The sequence below is a fragment of the Sesamum indicum genome, linkage group LG9, assembly GCF_026168435.1.
Source record: "Sesamum indicum cultivar Baizhima isolate 11 linkage group LG9, ASM2616843v1, whole genome shotgun sequence".
Lineage (NCBI taxonomy): Eukaryota > Viridiplantae > Streptophyta > Magnoliopsida > Lamiales > Pedaliaceae > Sesamum > Sesamum indicum.
In genome coordinates, this window is record NC_142665.1 from 4,560,416 (window position 1) to 4,578,960 (window position 18,545).

General features: G+C 37.0%; 3 protein-coding genes and 1 pseudogene across 3 annotated transcripts; 1 reads left to right on the plus strand and 3 right to left on the minus strand.

The window, feature by feature from the left end:
- The first annotated feature begins 139 nt into the window (after positions 1–139).
- On the plus strand, positions 140–3,298 carry LOC105170609 (putative late blight resistance protein homolog R1A-10). Its single transcript, XM_011091443.3, has one exon. It carries the CDS (start codon positions 448–450, stop codon positions 3,130–3,132), a length of 2,685 nt encoding a protein of 894 aa, XP_011089745.1. The 5' UTR covers positions 140–447; the 3' UTR covers positions 3,133–3,298.
- Positions 3,299–4,367: 1,069 nt separating this feature from the next.
- Positions 4,368–6,737, minus strand: LOC105170610 (receptor-like protein 2). The gene has a single exon (XM_011091444.3). The coding sequence runs from the start codon at positions 6,568–6,570 to the stop codon at positions 4,447–4,449; it is 2,124 nt and encodes a 707-aa protein (XP_011089746.2). The 5' UTR covers positions 6,571–6,737; the 3' UTR covers positions 4,368–4,446.
- Positions 6,738–7,984: 1,247 nt separating this feature from the next.
- Positions 7,985–9,059, minus strand: LOC110012586 (uncharacterized; annotated as a pseudogene).
- Positions 9,060–11,695: 2,636 nt separating this feature from the next.
- On the minus strand, positions 11,696–14,106 carry LOC105170614 (receptor-like protein 3). The gene is made up of 2 exons (XM_011091452.3): positions 13,371–14,106; positions 11,696–13,241 (listed from the first exon to the last, which is right to left on the minus strand). Exons 1-2 carry the CDS (start codon positions 13,897–13,899, stop codon positions 11,785–11,787), a joined length of 1,986 nt encoding a protein of 661 aa, XP_011089754.1. The 5' UTR covers positions 13,900–14,106; the 3' UTR covers positions 11,696–11,784.
- Between the last annotated feature and the right edge of the window lie 4,439 nt (positions 14,107–18,545).

An 18,545-nucleotide genomic window follows, 5' to 3' on the forward strand; every position in this document is an offset into this window, starting at 1 on the left:
AATTAGGCAAATAAGTTTTGAAGTATATATAAGACTTAAAATTAAGACAAATTTTCTTCATTAGGTTTTATTTAAGAGTAAGTATTTTTTTTTTATACTCACACTCAAATTCGAACAACAAACGTCCCATGAAAAAATTATGTGCCCGAATCATTTAATTGTGGCCGGCCAGTGATAGTTATCAAGTTATCCTTCAGTTGCTCCTCCAACTGACCTTATATTATATCTTGATGTCTTTATGATAATTTTCTGCTTCTGCTTTAGGTTGGTGGCTGCTTGTCTTTTTATGATAGTGGTTACTTGTCTTTTTATTACGAGAAGGAACATAGAGCTAATTGGTCTCTGATCAGAAGTCAATAGGTTGAAAAAAGCCCAACCACCCGCGTAAGTGGAGTTTCAAGATCTGGGATACTATCAAGTTTCAATTCTTGAGCCTGGAGACAGAGAATGGCTTATGCTGCTGTAGTTCTGTTTATGCAGAGTCTGGAACAAATCCTACAACCTGATTATTCACATCTGCTTCATCATGTGAGCAAAGACCAGATAGAATCTCTTCGGGATGAAGTCAACTTTCTGAAACTCTTCCTGCATGAGGATTCAGACGAGAGAGAGCATGATCATCAATTGGAGATACAGATAAGGGATGCGGCTCACAAGGCAGCAGATTTCATCGATTCACGCCTGTACATCAGCCAGGCCCGGCGGGCCGCTTGCTCGCCGGAAGAGAGTATTGGGTGGAAGCAGATTTCCCTGATAGCCCACCAAAGCTTTTCCCAAATAGTTGAAGAGATCAAGTCCATCAAGTCTGAGGTTGTGCAATTGTTTGAAAAGAAGAGCATATCTGACAGGAAGTTTACTATGCCTTCAGATTTCACACCAATTGCGGAGGAGGATAGTAATAAGCTGGTGGGCCTCGACGCTTACATTCTAAAACTGCTGCATCAACTTAGCGGATTTCCGTTGGATCGGCAAGTTATTCCCATTGTGGGGATGGGCGGAATTGGTAAGACGACTCTTGCTGAAAGAATTTACAATGATCCCTTCATCATTTATCATTTTTATGTCCGGGCATGGATCACTATACCTCAGAAGCATTTAATGTCTCAACCATATCGAGTGAGAGAAATGTTTTTGGGGCTTTTGAAATGTTTTGCGAATGTCACGTACAATACTAGCCAGATGAGTAATGAAGAATTGGGGGAGAAAGTGTACAAAGCCTTAAAAGGCATGAGATACTTGGTGGTCTTGGATGATATGTGGCAAACCAGGGACTGGGATATCCTGACGAGGTTCTTGCCGGATGATAAGAATGGTAGTCGAATAATGTTGACTAGTCGGCTGGGTGATATTGCTGCTTATGTTGATCCTACAAGTTCTGGTCATCACATGCATTTCCTCCAAGCTGCTGAAAGTTGGGAGCTTTTGGAGAGTAAGCTGTTCCCAAAAGAAAGCTGTCCTCAAGAATTGATCGAAGTCGGGAAGCGAATTGCAGTTAAATGTCAAGGGCTGCCACTAGCCATTGTTGTAGTTGCCGGGATTTTGAGTAAGATGGACAAGACACCGGGAAGTTGGACGAGATTAGCAGAGAGCGTAGATCAGTCAATTGTTGCTGAAGATCCAGAACACTGCATGAACATACTTGCCTTGAGTTACAACTACTTGCCTAATTTCTTAAAAGCTTGTTTTCTTTATATGGGAGCTTTTCCAAAAGACTATGAAATACCTGTGTCAAGGCTGATATGGCTGTGGATAGCGGAAGGGTTCGTGCTGCCAGTAAGAAGCAAATGCTTAGAAGATGTTGCAAATGATTACTTGGAGGATCTTGTCAACAGAAATCTGATTCTAGTGGGAAAAAGAAGGTTGAATGGTCGAATAAAAACTTGCCGGATTCATGATCTGTTGCGCGACTTGTGCATGATAGAAGCTCGGAATGAAAATTTTCTACATGTGATAGAGCGATACGCCCAAGCTTTTCTAATGGGAGCTGTTGCTCCCAGGCGTATTAGCCTTCTTCATGCAAATATCGTTCACTTTAAAGTGCGTCCAATGCCACTCACACGTAGTTTTCTCTTGTATGATATACAAAAAAATCTGCCTGACATGTTTCTGTTGGAAGTCATGGATCGGTTGGACTTCAAATTGCTCAGAGTCTTGGATATTGAACTTCTACAATCTAATCATTTTCCCATTGAGATAGTAGAGTTAATTCATCTACGGTACTTGGCGCTTGCAATTAATTGTGAGCTTCCCAGATCAATATTCAAACTTCAGAACCTACAAACTTTGATCATCGATCACATCTGGGAAGGTCAGTATTTGCCAAGGGAAATTTGGATGATGCCACAGCTAAGGCATATCCGTTTGAAAAGGGGTTGCTATTTTCCACTTCCTTATAGCAGGGGAATTAAAGAGAAGAGTCAATTTGTTCTACAAAACCTGCAGACTATTTCTACATTAACAGGACCATTCAGTTGTTCTAAAGAAGTCTTTGCCTGTCTTCCTGCACTAAAGAAACTGGAAATCTTTGCTACCGAAAGCAACTCCAAAGCTGAACAGACGTCTGAATACTTCAGCAATCTTGCTTCTCTGAATCTACTCGAAACGTTGAAGTGTTCTTTTCTCTATAGACCTAGAAAGCATCGGCTGCCTAGTGGTGATCACTTCCCTGCAAACCTGAAGAAACTGACACTGAGTGGTAGCTTTTTGCCATGGGAAGATATGGCTAAACTTGCAGTGTTACCCAAGCTTGAGGTTCTCAAACTAAGATCGTTTGCGTTTGAGGGACAGATATGGGGAGCAGTTGAAGGGGGGTTCTTTCAACTAAAGCTTTTACTAGTAGAGAATTCAGATCCAATGAGCTGGGATGCAGATGCCTCCCACTTTCCAAGCCTTCAGCAGCTGGTCCTAAGGGAATGCCACCGCCTAACGGAAATCCCACAAGGTATTGGAGACATAACGACACTCCAGATGATTGAAGTTCAAGACTGTAGCTTCTACATCGTACGTTCTGCCAGAAAAATACATCAACAGCAACAGATATTGGGCAACGATGAGCTCGGAATACGAATAATTACCACTTCTGGAGATAACCATTCGGCGAGTCCTCTTCATTTTCTTCAGGCAGAAAGTTAGCAACTTGAGCATTCATTGTCATAGGATGCATTATCTGATATATATATGATGAGTTGTATCTTTCTGTAGAGGCCTTGCCTTGTATGTCTGCCTTCAATTATTCTCAGCAATTGCAGAAATTGACAAGAGATTATAATGCAAATGGGAGGAGCTTTCAGAGGCCAAACTTGAAATATTCCTTCAATTATGCTACAAGTTGTGCTAAGAACAGAAATTTCAAGGACTCAATACTAATACATATAATTTTCTTAAAATATTTAAAATCATGTTTAGAAAATTAATCACATTGAATATTTTTGTCTTTTTATTTCGTTTTAGCTTAAAAATTGTTAATCCTAAACTTATAAACAGTTGTTTAGAGTTTTAAAACTACTAAATAATTTCCTTCATACAAATTTTTCTTTTTAACTAATTCAATTTATTATTAAGAATATTTCTTAAATAAGGATGTAATGTCTTCTCATTATGAGAATAAATACTTTTGGTTCCACAACTTTATATATAGTATAGATACAGATTATATGTTCCGCAAGTACAATTTTCCTCGATGATATATTATTCTAGCCTATTGTGATGTTAATTTAAATTATAAACTTTATTTTTTCATATTTTTAAGTAAATATATTTTGAAAAATATTTTATTTTTTAGATAGATGAAAATGCAAAAAAGAATCACTCAAAACAAGTAAACGATGTCCATGTGAAATATATAAACACCATCAGAGTATTTTAGTAAAAAATAAGATAAAAAAAAAAACTAAAAAACACCCTCAAACGCACTTGTTTGACATAAGTCTATGTGGGCTCATCACATGAATTTATTACTTGAGATCTTAAATGTGAAGTTAGATCTTGGTAACACAACCATTAATTAATCGCTATGATATCAAATATATGAGAGCGGATTAAATTTTCTATTTTAAATTTTGCTGCACCTTCTATTCTATTTAATATAGATGCATTACATGTGTATAATATAATCTTTGTACACGTAATTTATATATATTAATTGGAATATAAAATGCAAAAAAAAATGAAATAAGAAATCTAATATGTTAATATGAAAGAAATATCGTTATATAAATTTATACACGCATTGTATATAATAATGATGCTTCGATCTATTGGTCGTTGGAGTATTTTTTTTGTTGGTCGTATATTGATGGATTGTGATAATACTAGATAGTGAAAATTAAATCATATAATCATGCTTTGCTATGGAAGATAACACACTATTATGACCTGAGTCCAATGGATGAATAACATATTATAGAGACTGTCCCTACGTAATTAGTGTTTAAAACTAAAACTTAATCAGGAATTACGGAACAACACAGCGATGGTGATGGCAACCAGTCCTGCCATGTATCCCAACCCGAAAGATAAAATATTAAACAATGAACTCTCAGGCTCAGGTTCAGGCTGTTCCACCTCAACTTGTTTGACGACCCCACATTTTCTTTTCAACACATTGCCGCAAAGCTTGGGATTCCCTTCAAATGAAGCGGCAGGAAAGGTTTCAAACTGCCCCCCACTGGGAATTGCTCCTTCAAGATCATTATCCGCCACGCTAAATGACGACAAGAAATGAAGCCCCGTTAGTGATGGAGGGATCTGGCCAGATAGATGGTTCCCCGACATATCCAAGTTCATCAAATTGACGAGATGGGACAGTGTGTCAGGAATGCTGCCGATGAAGTTGTTGTTGCTGAGGTCCAAATACTGGACATGTTTCAGCTGGCCAATTTCACTGGGGATGCTGCCACTCAGATTGTTTTTCCCAACTACCAGTCCTCCTGGCAAGTTAAACAGACGATTGTATTCTTGTTTGTTCACTATAAACGGCAGAGCTAAGTAACTCAAGTCTTGACGGGTTTTATCTGTGGTAAGAGCCGGCAACCCACAAATTTCACGTGGAAGGTTCCCAGACAGTAAATTCTTGGTGAGGTTGACGGCAAACAGGTCTGGCATTTCTCCTAACCAAGTTGGAATCGGTCCTGAAATTCTGTTGTCGGCCAGGTCCAGGCCTCTGAGGTTCTTCAATTTTGCAATCCAGGAAGGGATTTGGCCTGTGAGATTGCATCCTTCCAGAGACAGAATTTGCAGATTCTGGAAGCCATTTCGACGCCATAGGTCGTTATCATCAAGAGAGGTTTCATCATGGAAGCCCCCCGTCAGTAACAAAACTTTTAAATTATCACAATAACTAAGAGTATTCAGAGCTCCAACAACATTAGACAGGTTATTAGTGGCTACTGAGAGGTGTGTTAGAGATCTTAGTGAAGCCATGCAAGGAGGGATTTCGCCCACCAGAGCGTTGATTGCCAATCGGATAGCAGTCACTGACCTGCACAAGCACAGGCTATCCGGGATTCTTCCCACAAAGCTATTGTTCCCTAAATCAATGGTTTGCAATTTCTGGAGTTTCGAGAAATCAAGACTGGAAAGCTGTCCACCAAAATGATTGTTTTTCAAGAGCAGAGTTTTCAAATTGATGCAGTCCATCAATGAAGGAGGCAGAGTGCCACTGAGGCTATTGGTGTGCAACTGAAGTTGCTCCAAATTGGAGAGTGATCCGATATCCGTCGGCAGCGGACCACTCAATTCATTCACATGGAGCTCAAGAACTTTGAGGCTGGAAAGATGGACAATGCTATTATTGATGGGCCCGGAAAAGCGATTGTTAGGCAGAGAAATTTCCTTCAATGTTCTCACACCAAAAAGATCGTTCGGCAGCCACCCTGAGAGATAATTGCTACCTGCCCGGAAAATCTGTAACTGAGAACATCCACCGAGCCCATCAAATATACCGCCACTGAACTGATTCATGGAGAAATCCAAGACTCGGAGAAAGGGGGAGCTTCTGCAGATAGAAGAAGGAATGGGACCCGAAAAGCTGTTGTTGCTGACATTGAAGCTGATCAAATTCTTGGCCCGGCGAAGAAACAAAGGATCTAAGGTCCCAATAAAGCGATTGCTGGATAGATCCAAAGTCTGGATGGAAACGGGCGAGAAGCTACCTGATGATTCGGGCGGCTGGAGTAGACCCGAAAAACTATTGAAACTCAAGTCAAGAGTTTTGAGACGATTCAAGGAGTGAAAGAGAGTGAGAGGGAAAAGGCCCGAGAGATGATTACGGGAGAGATTTAAGTGAGAAAGGAAGGAAAGGTTTGCAAGAAAGGGAGTAAGGGTTCCTGACAGAGCCCGACCAGGTAAGGACAAGCGGATAACACGATGATCATGGCTTCGACAAGCTACACCTTCCCATTGGCAACAGGGAATGGATGATGACCAGTTGAGAGGAGAAGGAGGAGAAGAAGAAGAAGAAGAGATGTGGTGGTAGAATGATACAAGGGAATTATGGTCAATTTGATTGCAAGAGAATGCTTTTGATGAAGATAAGAGAAGAAGAAAGACGAAGATATTGAGAGTTAACATTGATTGATTTCCAAACTCAGAAGAGTGGTTTGTTCACTTGGTTGAATTTTCATAGATCCATCTCTTATATGCATGTAGCCATAAACACATTATCACTGATAGTGAGAGAGAGTAAGTGGCGGGTCCATGCAAGAGCGGGTTGAATTTTTGTGTTGCCATCGGATGTTTCATCTCCTACTCTATTCAATACACTACTGAAAATAACATAACATGTATATATTGAACGCCATAAAAAATAAAATATAATTTGCAACAAAAATCCGATCCCATTCAGTAGACCTTTAGGTAATGTGTCAAACACATTTATTATTCTTTATTACATTATTGGACCATTGATGCTGAGTTATTCCATCCACACATCTAACACAGTGCTATTTGCATTCATTTATCCACTGCCATGCTCCAGAGCTTTACGCTCAATGTCCAGTACTTGACAGAGAGAACACAAAAATAGAAGATGCATTCTTTCAAGAACACAACCTTAAATAGTTTTGAGTTTGCAATTATAAACCTCTATGTTCAACTATTTTATTTATACTACAGCTCTTTGAACTATTATTCGAATCAAATCAAACTGATCTAAAAATAGAAGGATCTCTAATGAAACTGTCCAATAAGCCTATTGAGTTTTCTTTTCTAGGGCACCCTTCGTCCTAGCTTGGGACGCGGGTAGTCTGGCGAAATCATAACGGGCTCGGGGCTAATTAAACGAATAAGAATATTTGCAAATTAAAATGTAATTAACATAATAATAGTTTGTGGGACATTTAGAAACAATAGGCCTAATATATTTATTTTTCTAATTGTATTATATAGTGGATGTTTATCTTGATTTTTCTAAGTTGAACAAAGATGCCATGGGTTTTTGAATACCAAATGAGCAGATGTTGAATACCTTTTAAATAGTATTAACGTTACATGTGGGTTAATTAATTTTTTATTATTAAAAAAATTAAAAAAATATAATTTATATAAAATATATAGCAATTTTATGTCGAGTCGTGGTTGGCATCCACAACATGCTTTTAAATAACTTTTTTTGTTTAATCTTATTTTTTATAAATTAATTATATTCCTCAATTTATAAAATATAATAAAATTAGAAAAATCCTAATTTAGGAAGAACATGAATCGATTCATGAGAATGTATGAACGTATTTCAAAAGCATAGAACTATTTATTCACATTACCATGAGATCAAAAATAGAATCAAGGGACATCCCAATCTCAATATTCTTAAAACCTATTTGAGAAATACTATAAAATAAAATTCTTGATTCTATTTTCAATTCCAAGATAATGTGAATGAATAGTTCTACGCTTTGACGCACGAGAAGTGTGAATGTAGAAGAATTGTGAAAGTGTGAGAAGTTTGAAAGTGTGAAGGTGAGAAGTGTTTAGGTGTAAGGTAATATTTATAAGCAAAAAATTATAATATTGAAATTGTATAATTATAATTACAATCAATTTGTTAAAAAATATTACAATAAAATACAAATATAAAAATGTCTACTTGTTTTATAATTGCATAATGTCCAACCGACTTGATTTTATTGCAAAACGAGACTTCACGTTATAACGATATACACTAAATCATGAAAATGAAATTGGTGAAATGTTGCATCCTTCAATTTGCAGATTTTGAAAGCCACTTTGATGCCATAGGTCCTTATCATCGATCGTGGTTTCATCATGGAAGCAGCTCACATTGACAAAACTTTTAAATTGTCACAATTACTAAGAGTCTTCAGAGCTCCAACAATATTAGACAGGTTATTAGTGGCTGTTAGAGATCTTAGTGAAGTCATGCAAGGAGGGATTTCACCCACCAGCCCGTTGATTGCCAATCGGACACTAGTCACTGACCTGCACAAGCACAAGCTATCCGGAATTCTTCCCACTAAGCTATTGTTCCCTAAATCAGTGGTTTGTAATCTCTGGAGTTTACAGAAATCAAGACTGGAAAGTTGTCGTCTAAACAGATTGTTTCTCAAGAGCAGAGTTGTCAAGTTGGTGCAATCCATCAAAGAAGGAGGCAGAATGCCACTGAGGCTATTGGTGTGCAGCTGAAGTTGCTCCAATATGGAGAGCAACCCGATATCCGTCGGCAGCCCACCACTCAAATCATTCACATGAAGCTCAAGAACTCTGAGGCCGGAAAGAAGAACAATGGTACCATTGATGGGCCCGGAAAAGCGATTGTTAGACACGGAAATTTCCTTCAATGTTCTTACTCGGTAAACATCGTTTGGCAGCCGTCCTGAGAGAAAATTAAAACCCGCCCGGAAAATCTGCAGCTTAAAGCATACACCAATCCCATCAAACATACGGCCGCTGAATTGATTCAGGGAGAAATCCAAGACACGGAGAAAGGGGGAGCTTCTGCAGATAGAAGAATGAATGGGACCCGAAAAGCTGTTGTTGCCGACATTGAAGCTGATCAAGTTCTTGGCCCAGCGAAGAATCGAAGGATCTACGACCCATTAAAGCGATTGCTGGATAGATCCGAAGTCCGGATGGAAACGGGCAAGAAGCTACCTGAAAATTCGGGCGGCTGGAGTAGACCCGAAAAATGATAAGAAACTCAAATCAAGAGTTTTGGGAGGATTCAAGGAATGAAGGAGAGTGAGAGGGAAAAGGCCAGAGAGATGATTACGGGAGAGATATAAATGAGAAAGGAAGGAAAGGTTCAAGAAAGGGAGTAAGGGTTCCTGACAGAGCCCCACCCGGTAAGGACAAAGGGGTGACCCGATGATCATGGCTATGACAAGCTACACCTTCCTATTGGCAACAGCGAGTGGAAGATAACCAGTTGAGAGGAGGAGGCGGAGAAGAGATGTGTTGGTAGAATGATAGAAGGGAATTATGGTCAATTTGATTGCAAGAGAGTGCTTTTGATGAAGAGAAGAGAAGAAGAAAGACGAAAATATTGAGAGTTAACATTGTTTTTATCTTTTCTCTTGGTTTTTCCCATTACATCCACCTCCTGTTATATACATGCAAATACAGTGGATAAAGAGAGAGGGAGATGATGATTAAATGTGTGTAATTGGAAGGACAAAAAGGAAAGTAAAAAATGGATCACTTTGACAGGAAGTTGCAAACTCCATCATTTGAATTTTGTTAATTTCTACACAATTCACATGACAACAGTGAATAATCATCGTATGATCAATTTTGATTTCAGGTGAACTCAAAACTAAACCTGTGGGGTGCAAATAATGGGCACATCAAAAGTTGAGTCAGTGCTGTAGTGTTGTTTCAAAAAACATCGGTGTATATTTATGAAAATTTTAACTAGGGGTTTATGTGATGCTACACCAAAATAAAGGTATTCTTCCAGAATAATGTAATGCCTCCAAAAGAGATGAAGTGTTAAGACCGGATTGTGAGGGTTTTCTGCAAAGGCTATGTGATGCTCATGTCATTGATTGGAATATGTTTTTGAGAGGAAATAGAATAGTAAGAGTAGCAAAAGTTGTATCTGATTGGGAAAGAGCCAGTACTTATAGTTGCATTTTCAATTGTACGAATTAACGAGCATTCTTGATCTATAAAATGATCTACGGGCTACAGTGATCCATTCATCAGTGGTTTTGAGCCAAACATGGGGGACGTAGTCTGGGTTGTGAAGTTTCTGTGAAGAAAACAGTCAATCTTGCCATTCTAAAATTTGGTTGTAAATTCTGGAAAACTTTGATGAAAATTTTCATCAACCCTAACAATTTATAAAATGTTCAACACTATATGATTTCATTTGAATTGAAATATATATCCACCCATTGTCGTTTTTTGATTCTCTCTCTCTTTTTAGGAACATTGATCAGAAGAGTTATTCAAGTGCCTCTAGTACACAAACTTGGAAAGCTTTCCGAGGATACTAATTATGTACATCTCAAGTTTAAAAGGGGTGCAAAAATTGTGGACATATTATATTCAAGTGGTACATCTCAACAGAAATTTTTGGATAGCTTGATCCGATCAAATTTGAATCAATTAAATGACAAGTATAATTTAAGAAAAATGATATGATATATTTACTTTGTGATTGAATTGGTTTCGACCGAACAAAGTTTGGGCAAACAGTTTTCCACTCCATTAGTTTTCAGGAAGCAAAAGACTAGTTTTAGATTCTGAAATTCTGTTGATATTCTCGTTCAAATCAGCAAAAAGTATTAAATGATATCTGTGAGTAGGTTTCAATTGTAAGTTTTTATATTCCTTTGGCTAAATTGCATAACACCCCCCCCAACATTTAGGGGAATAGCACGAAATCTCTCTATTTTATGTTTATAAGTTAAAAAAATTCATATTATTTAAAACGCAGCAAGATATCCCTTTTCATTAGATTTTAACGGGGAGTGATGAATACACGCAGGTGGTGCGAACGGGCATCGATTTTGGCAAACTTTAGTGTCACATTTAGTTAGCAAATGTCATTTTCACGCCATTTGTTAGACATTTATGTGTGCGAATATTTTTTTAATAAGTTGAGGGCAGGCCGTGCAAGTAATAAAATAAATTATTTTTTATGCAGCTAACTTAATTAATTTATTGATTATTAATTTTTTCATCTTTATTTTGTTAGAATGTACACTTGTAAACCCACATCAAAGACGGAAGAAGATTTTTTTGATTTGAGGTACAAAAACTCTAAGGCCCCATTTACTCTGACTTATAAGCCTATATAAAAAAATTAGTATAGGTTAATATAGTATACTTAAATATTTTGGAAAAGGAATGCGGCCATCTGAGTTGTTGGTCTGACCAAAGAAACTGAAGATAAATTATATTGTAATTGCGAAATAAATCAGTGCAACTTTTTGTTTTGGTTGGATGCCATTACTCTATCATGCAAAAATCCTATGAAATCCCACAATGTGAAGAAGAGGTGAAATCCAACAGAGTTCGAGTGGAAGATGATTAAAAAGTTTGCTATCCTTTTGTGAAGATTTTGATGGCATTGTCCATTTTGTTGGGGTGGGGAGGGGGGAGGGGTTACGCTGATGATTACAGATTTGTATTTCATATTCTTTGGTAATTTCTTTTATATTAATCGAATGTAATAATATCCATCATAGGATCTGTATTATGTTGTCGTGACATGATAAATACTATGTGTTAATTGGATGTAAAGTAATGTGGAAATTAGTTGTGATGTTAATATATTACACACAGTCACACACCTGGTTTCTACATAATTAGTGTTATAACCTAACACTTGTCCAGGAAACTAGTGAACAATAAAGTGACGCTGACAGCAAAAAATCCTACAAAGTATCCCAACCCAAAAGGTATATCATACCATGAGCTCTCAACCTCAGGCTCTTCCTCAGGCATCATATCCACTTGAGTAACAACTGTACAGTTTCTCTTGAGCACATTGCCGCAGAGTTTGGGATTCCCCTCAAATGAAGCTGCAGGGAATGTATTAAACTGACCCCCACTCGGAATTTCTCCTTCAAGATCGTTGTACGCCACGCTGAACAAGGATAAGAAATGAAGCCCTGTTAGTGATTGAGGGATCTTGCCCGAGAGATGGTTCCCCGACATGTCCAACTTCTCCAAATTAAGGAGACCGGACAGTTTATCAGGAATGCTGCCGTTGAAGTTGTTGTTGCTGAGGTCCAAAACATGGAGAAGTTTCAGTCGGCCTAATTCTTCGGGGATGTTGCCAGTCAGACTGTTGTTCCCAACTTTGAGTCCTCGCGGCAAGTTGAACAGGCGATTGTATTGGAGGCTGTCAAACAAGAAAGGCAATGCTAAGTAACTCAAGTCGGTACTGGCATTATCTGCTATAAGAGCTGGCAGCCGACAAATTTCAGGTGAAAGGTCTCCGGACAGGAAGTTTTTGGTGAGGTTGAGGACAAACAGGTGTGGCATATCTCCTACCCAAGTTGGAATTGGCCCTGAAATTTTGTTGTAGGAGAGGTTCAAGACTTTGATGTTCCTCAATTTTGCAATCCAAGAAGGGATTTGGCCTGTGAGATTGCATCCTCCCAGAGTCAGGATTTGCAGATTTTGGAAGCCACTTTGATGCCATAAGTCATCATCAGTGATCGTCGTCTCATCATGGAAGCACCTTGACATGAACAAAACTGCGAGATTATCACAATTCCTGAGAGTCCTCAAAGCTCCAACAACATTAGATAGGTAATTATCCGAAACTGAGAGATGTGTTAGCGACTTTAGTGAAGCCATGCAAGGTGGTATTTCGCCTACTAGAGCGTTGTACGCCAGTCGGACAGCAGTCACTGACCTGCACAAGCACAAGCTATCCGGAATTCTTCCCACAAAGCTGTTGTTCCCTAAATCAATAGCTTGTAATCTCTGGAGTTTAGAGAAATCAAGACTGGAAATTTCTCCTCCAAACCGATTGTTTCTCAAGAGCAGAGTTGTCAAGTTGGTGCAGTCCATCAAAGAAGGAGGCAGACTGCCGTTGAGGCTATTGGTGTGCAGCTGAAGTTGCTCCAAATTGGAGAGCAACCCAATATCCATCGGCAGCCCACCACTCAATTCATTCACATGGAGCTCAAGAACTCTGAGGCCGGAAAGAAGAACAATGCTACCATTGATGGGCCCCGAAAAGTGATTGTTAGATAGAGAAATTTCCTTCAATGTTCTCACTCTGTAAACATCGTTGGGCAGCCATCCTGAGAGAGAATTAAAACCTGCCCGGAAAATCTGTAAATTAGAACATTCACCAAACCCATCAAATATACCACCAGCGAATTGATTCATGGAGAAATCCAAGACTCGGAGAAAGGGGGAGCTTCTGCAGATAGAAGAAGGAATGGGACCTGAAAAGCTGTTGTTGCTGACATTGAAGCTGATCAAATTCTTGGCCCGGCGAAGAATCGAAGGATCTACGGACCCATTAAAGCGATTGCTGGATAGATCCAAAGCCCGGATGGAAACGGGCAAGAAGGTACCTGACAATTCCGGCGGCTGGAGTAGACCCGAAAACCGATTGGAACTCAAGTCAAGAGTCCTGAGACGATTCAAGGAGCGAAAAACAGTGAGGGGAAATGAGCCGGAGAGATGGTTGCCGGAAAGATTCAGGTAAGAAAGAAACGAAAGGTTCGCAAGAAAGGGAGTGATGGTTCCTGACAGAGCCCGACCCGGTAAGGACAAACGAGTGACCCGACTGCCATACCCTTCACAGGCTACACCTTCCCATCGGCAACAATCTGTGGCTGACCAATTGAGAGGAGGAGCAGTAGAGGTTTCGTTGTAGAATGACAGAAGGGCATCACGCTCAATTTGGTTACAACAAAGTACTTTTGATGAACAGAAGAGAAGAAGAAAGACGAAGATTACAGTTAACATTGATTCAATCAAGAATTACAGTTTCTCTTTTTTCCTTCATTTTTTTCCCCTTGCATCCATCTCTGGTTATATACAAGGATAAAGAGAGGGAGATCGTAAAACGAGTCTTGGAAGGATAAAAAGGCAGCCGAAGGAGAGAGGGACTCATGGGGACGAGCAAACACAAAATTTGTAATTATATGATAAATGTAATATACTGTATCAATACTGAAAACTTTGAAATTAGATCGAGTCAATGTGTGGGTGAATTACTATTCCTTTTACGTGCCAAGGAGGAAATAGATGGATTGGATACTGAAGATATGAAAACGACGACCAAGATGGAAACTTAAAATCCAGACAAACAATAACATCAAAAAAGTCAACATTATATGATTTAGTTTGAAATTTCTGGTTTTTGGAGTTGGGATTGTGGACGACTCCTCTTACAATACAAGAATGGGGCCCGCCATTTTCTCTTTTATTTTGGTGGTAGTTTAGTTGAACTTCTGCAAGCAAATAGTGATGAAGCTTCTGGGAAACTAAATAAAGAGTGAGCAGTGAGTGTTTATTGGCTACAATATTAATAGTTATGGTTAAAAATCATGATAAATAATTACTATTAATTACGATTAAATAAAAATCGATACAAAAAACTAATTTTTACATCATGAAAAAATTATTTATCATGACTAAGAATCATGGTCAAAATATTTGTAATGGCTTTTAGACATGACAAATTTTTTAGCCAGATTTATAAAAACAACGGCCAAAAACTGTTGTGTGTTCTTGGTCATAACTATTTGTTATGAACCATGACAATTAACCATAGTTAAATGTTGTAATTCTTCTAGTGATGATTGTCTTGTTCTCGGGATATTTCAAGTTTCTGATTTACAGACTTTGTCTAACCACACTATCCAGGAATACTGAGGACTTAGAATACCAGGGAACAGGACGGTCAAAGAAAAGTATGAATTTATGAAGGCTTAATTTTATTTTCAAAAGCATGTTGGGCCTAATCATGGATAGTTGGATTATATATTTTATTTCAAAAAGGGCAAAATGATCATTAATTAGACTTAAGAACCGAAATGGTTAATATTTTAAAAGTTGAAGAACTGAAAAAGAACTTCAATATGTTTAGGGACCGAAAACGAATTAATGTCAATATATAAGAACCAAAACTGTAATTATCCAATGTATTGTACTTGTCATGATCAGTTTTTTAAAATTATACATTAATTACACAATAAATGCATTATACTTAACATTCAGTTGATTCAAATTTAATCTAACTCCAATTTGAATTAGAATTGATTGGCTGTAATTTAGTCAGATAAGATGTTGCTTTCTTTGGTCCACTCTATATCTCAAGTGTCTTGTCTTACACACTATAAATGATTATTGATTGCAATATTCGTGTGTTCATCCCCATTCCCTCTCACCCCTCCTCTCATTACTTTTTACCTTGAATACACAATTATGAATTTTTATGCTCACTTTACTTGAAAATTCAAGTTGGATTTTTCGATCTACCTTACAATTTTATTTTTAAACCACGTATAATTCAGCGTCATTTTTGCATTTACTCTCGAATCCAATTATATAAAATATCAAACCAATATCAAACTGACGTAAAATAACTCACATCATCCAATAATTTGATAATTCATAGTGATGAGGGGAGTCAGGAAAAGACCGATATACCCTCCGAAGGAGGGGTAGAAATAGTCTAAGGCAGAGAGAGGGGTTTGACCAAGTATTAACTTTGTCTAAGTTATTAGATAATTATGGGCAGTGTTAAGGCCTTAAAGAACGGACCGTGAGGGCATGATGAGCAGTCGTGGGAGCAGGTATGAAGATCATGGAGGAGACACGTCAGCTTGCGGAGATGATCAGTATAAAGAGAATCAAAAAGAGAGGTACGGAGGTTGGTTGATATTTTCTTGAATTTCTTTACAGAATGGAGAGGAGAGATATTTTCAGGATCATTATTAACACTGACTTGAGCGTCGGAGCCTCTTCGCCGGACCCTCCCCGGCTAGGTGACGTTTGCTTTTCATTGTCAGGTTATCGGTGATCAGGAGCTGGAGGTGGATAACGACCTGGAGCGCGATCTGCGATCTCAGCCTGATCACATAGTTACCGATTCATTAATCAATTCGAAATCAGAAAATTCTCGTCTTCTATTTATGTATATAGGATCCCTTTCAACTTATCCTTTGTCTTATTTTATGTCTTTAATTATTATACATATGAATAAACAAGTTGTTGAGTGATATATATACGTGTATATATATATGATAATTATTATAATTTGGTGTATTGGTGTAAAAGACCGGAAAAGCAAGTCAAGTTGACCTTGAATTAGAGTACAAACACATAATGCTTGACTTGGTCCACCCTACCCCTCATTCTCTCTCATCAATGCTCACATTCTGCACCACGGACTCCTCCTCCATCTCATCTCCATCCATTTATTCCTTTTGATATAGGGATGGCAGCCAGCGGGCGGGTCTGGGACGGGTTTGTCAAAACTCGAAATCTTTCCCCACTTAGAAAATTTTGGATCTAGATTCGGGACCCGTTGGACCTATTGGATCCACTAGGGTTTTTTAAATATTAAAAAAAACTCAAATAATTGATGTGTATTGGTGAAAAATATTAACCTGCAAGGGTAAAAAAGTAATTTAATATATATGAGACACATGTCAAACAAATACAACCCACCACATAATATAACTTCCAACACTATTATAAATACCAAAAATATTATTTTTTTTAACCTAACTACTACTGTTCATTGATAGCGGCCACTCTTACTAAAAAATTACCTCAAAAATTGTGTTTTCACCTGGTGAGTTATTGTGTCGCGGGTAAAATTTTCAGTTTCATCCCTTCGTAAAAATCTCGACCACATCAATAATACTACCATAACATGATTAATATGAGATAATAATATTACTCATAGGTTAGTTTTTATGTGTAATATATATGTGCATGTTTTAGGAAATTATCCCATTGTATTTTGCGTAAATATCACTAGTTTTCTTAAGATTTGGTATAATATAAATGTATTTTTCTTGTTTGAGAAATTATAAATATTCTTAATTTTAATTGTCGTCTAACAACCAGCTCAACCCGTTAGTTTTCATTAGAATCTCATTCATTCTTTATGGTGAACTGACCAAAATGCCCTTGTAAACTATAAATTATAATTTTATTTATTGTTTGGAACTATGGACTAAGTAGACAAATTTTTTATAATTTTTCGAAATTTTCCTTCCATTTCATCTTTTTTCTTTTACAATTTTAAAAAGAAGAAAGAAAAAAAAAAAAGCAAGAGCAAAATTGATAATTGAGGTATCCATCCAAAAATTACATAATTTCATCAAACATTGAGGGGTATAAGTAATTTTCCAAACAATGAGATGGTATATTTATAATTATGTTAAATCACATGAAAGCTCGCTGTAATGTTTCATAATTTAACATATAATGGTATTATCATAAAGATTTTTACAATTGTTATCAATATATTGCTAAAAATAAATTTAAAAAATATTTTTAATTAACCATTCCTATTTTATTTTAAACTATTTAAATTAAATAGATTTTGGTGCTAAGAGAAATCGTGTTATTAAGTTTGATAGGGGAAAAGAAAAAGACGTGATCAACAAACAAGTGGTTGTGTTATTACTTTCAACGTTTCATTCATTCCCAAATTCCAAACATTGACAACTTCTCTATCCCCAAGTTATTTATGTTTCACCCTTCTTAGTAAAACTTGATAACTATCACTCTTTTTGGGTACAATTTTACAACCCATCCCTATCAACATTTTTTCAACCTACTCCATTTTCATTGGCTTGAGTGCGTCTATTTACACGGTGATGTGCACTGTCGTCTGACACGATATTAATATTTTTTAATGCATGTGAATATAAATTTCGTAGAACATTGGGAAAAACAATGTGTCCTTCTATAATACATTGAAGTGATCAGATTGATTCTGACAAAAAGTCGTAAGGCAATGCATTTGGATTGACGTGTAGTTAATCAGTGTCAAAAGATTTTGGAAGTCAATAACCTATTTTAGGTGTATTGAAAATTTAGAATTAGTATTTTTTTTCCTATACCTTCTTTTTGGGGATTTTATTTAGAATAATCATATAAGTATCTATAAGTTATTCAAGGACTTTATGATAATTAGAAATATAGCTAATTAATTGAATAAAATAAAATAATGAACTAATACAAAACGCAACTATGAGTAAGAATACGCAAATATTTTTTGTCTTTTGCAAATTTACAATTATACATATCGATATTGTAGTTGTAATTATAAATACATCCTTCATTTAATGGCAAAAGTTTTTACAAACACTCTTTGAGGTACATTACACTAACATCCACTACGGAAGTATCCCTATAATTTTGTAAAAATGAATGGGGTGTTTGTGTATTTGGATTTAACCTCAGGAGGTGTCAATGTAATTTTCTCGGTTGTAATTATAAATATATCCTTTATTTAGTAACAAAAATTTACACAAATACCCCTTAATGTATATTACATTAATATCCGCTTAAAGGGTGTACCTAAAATTTTGTAAAAAATTAAAATATTTATATATTTAGACATAATTTTAAGGATGTATATGTAA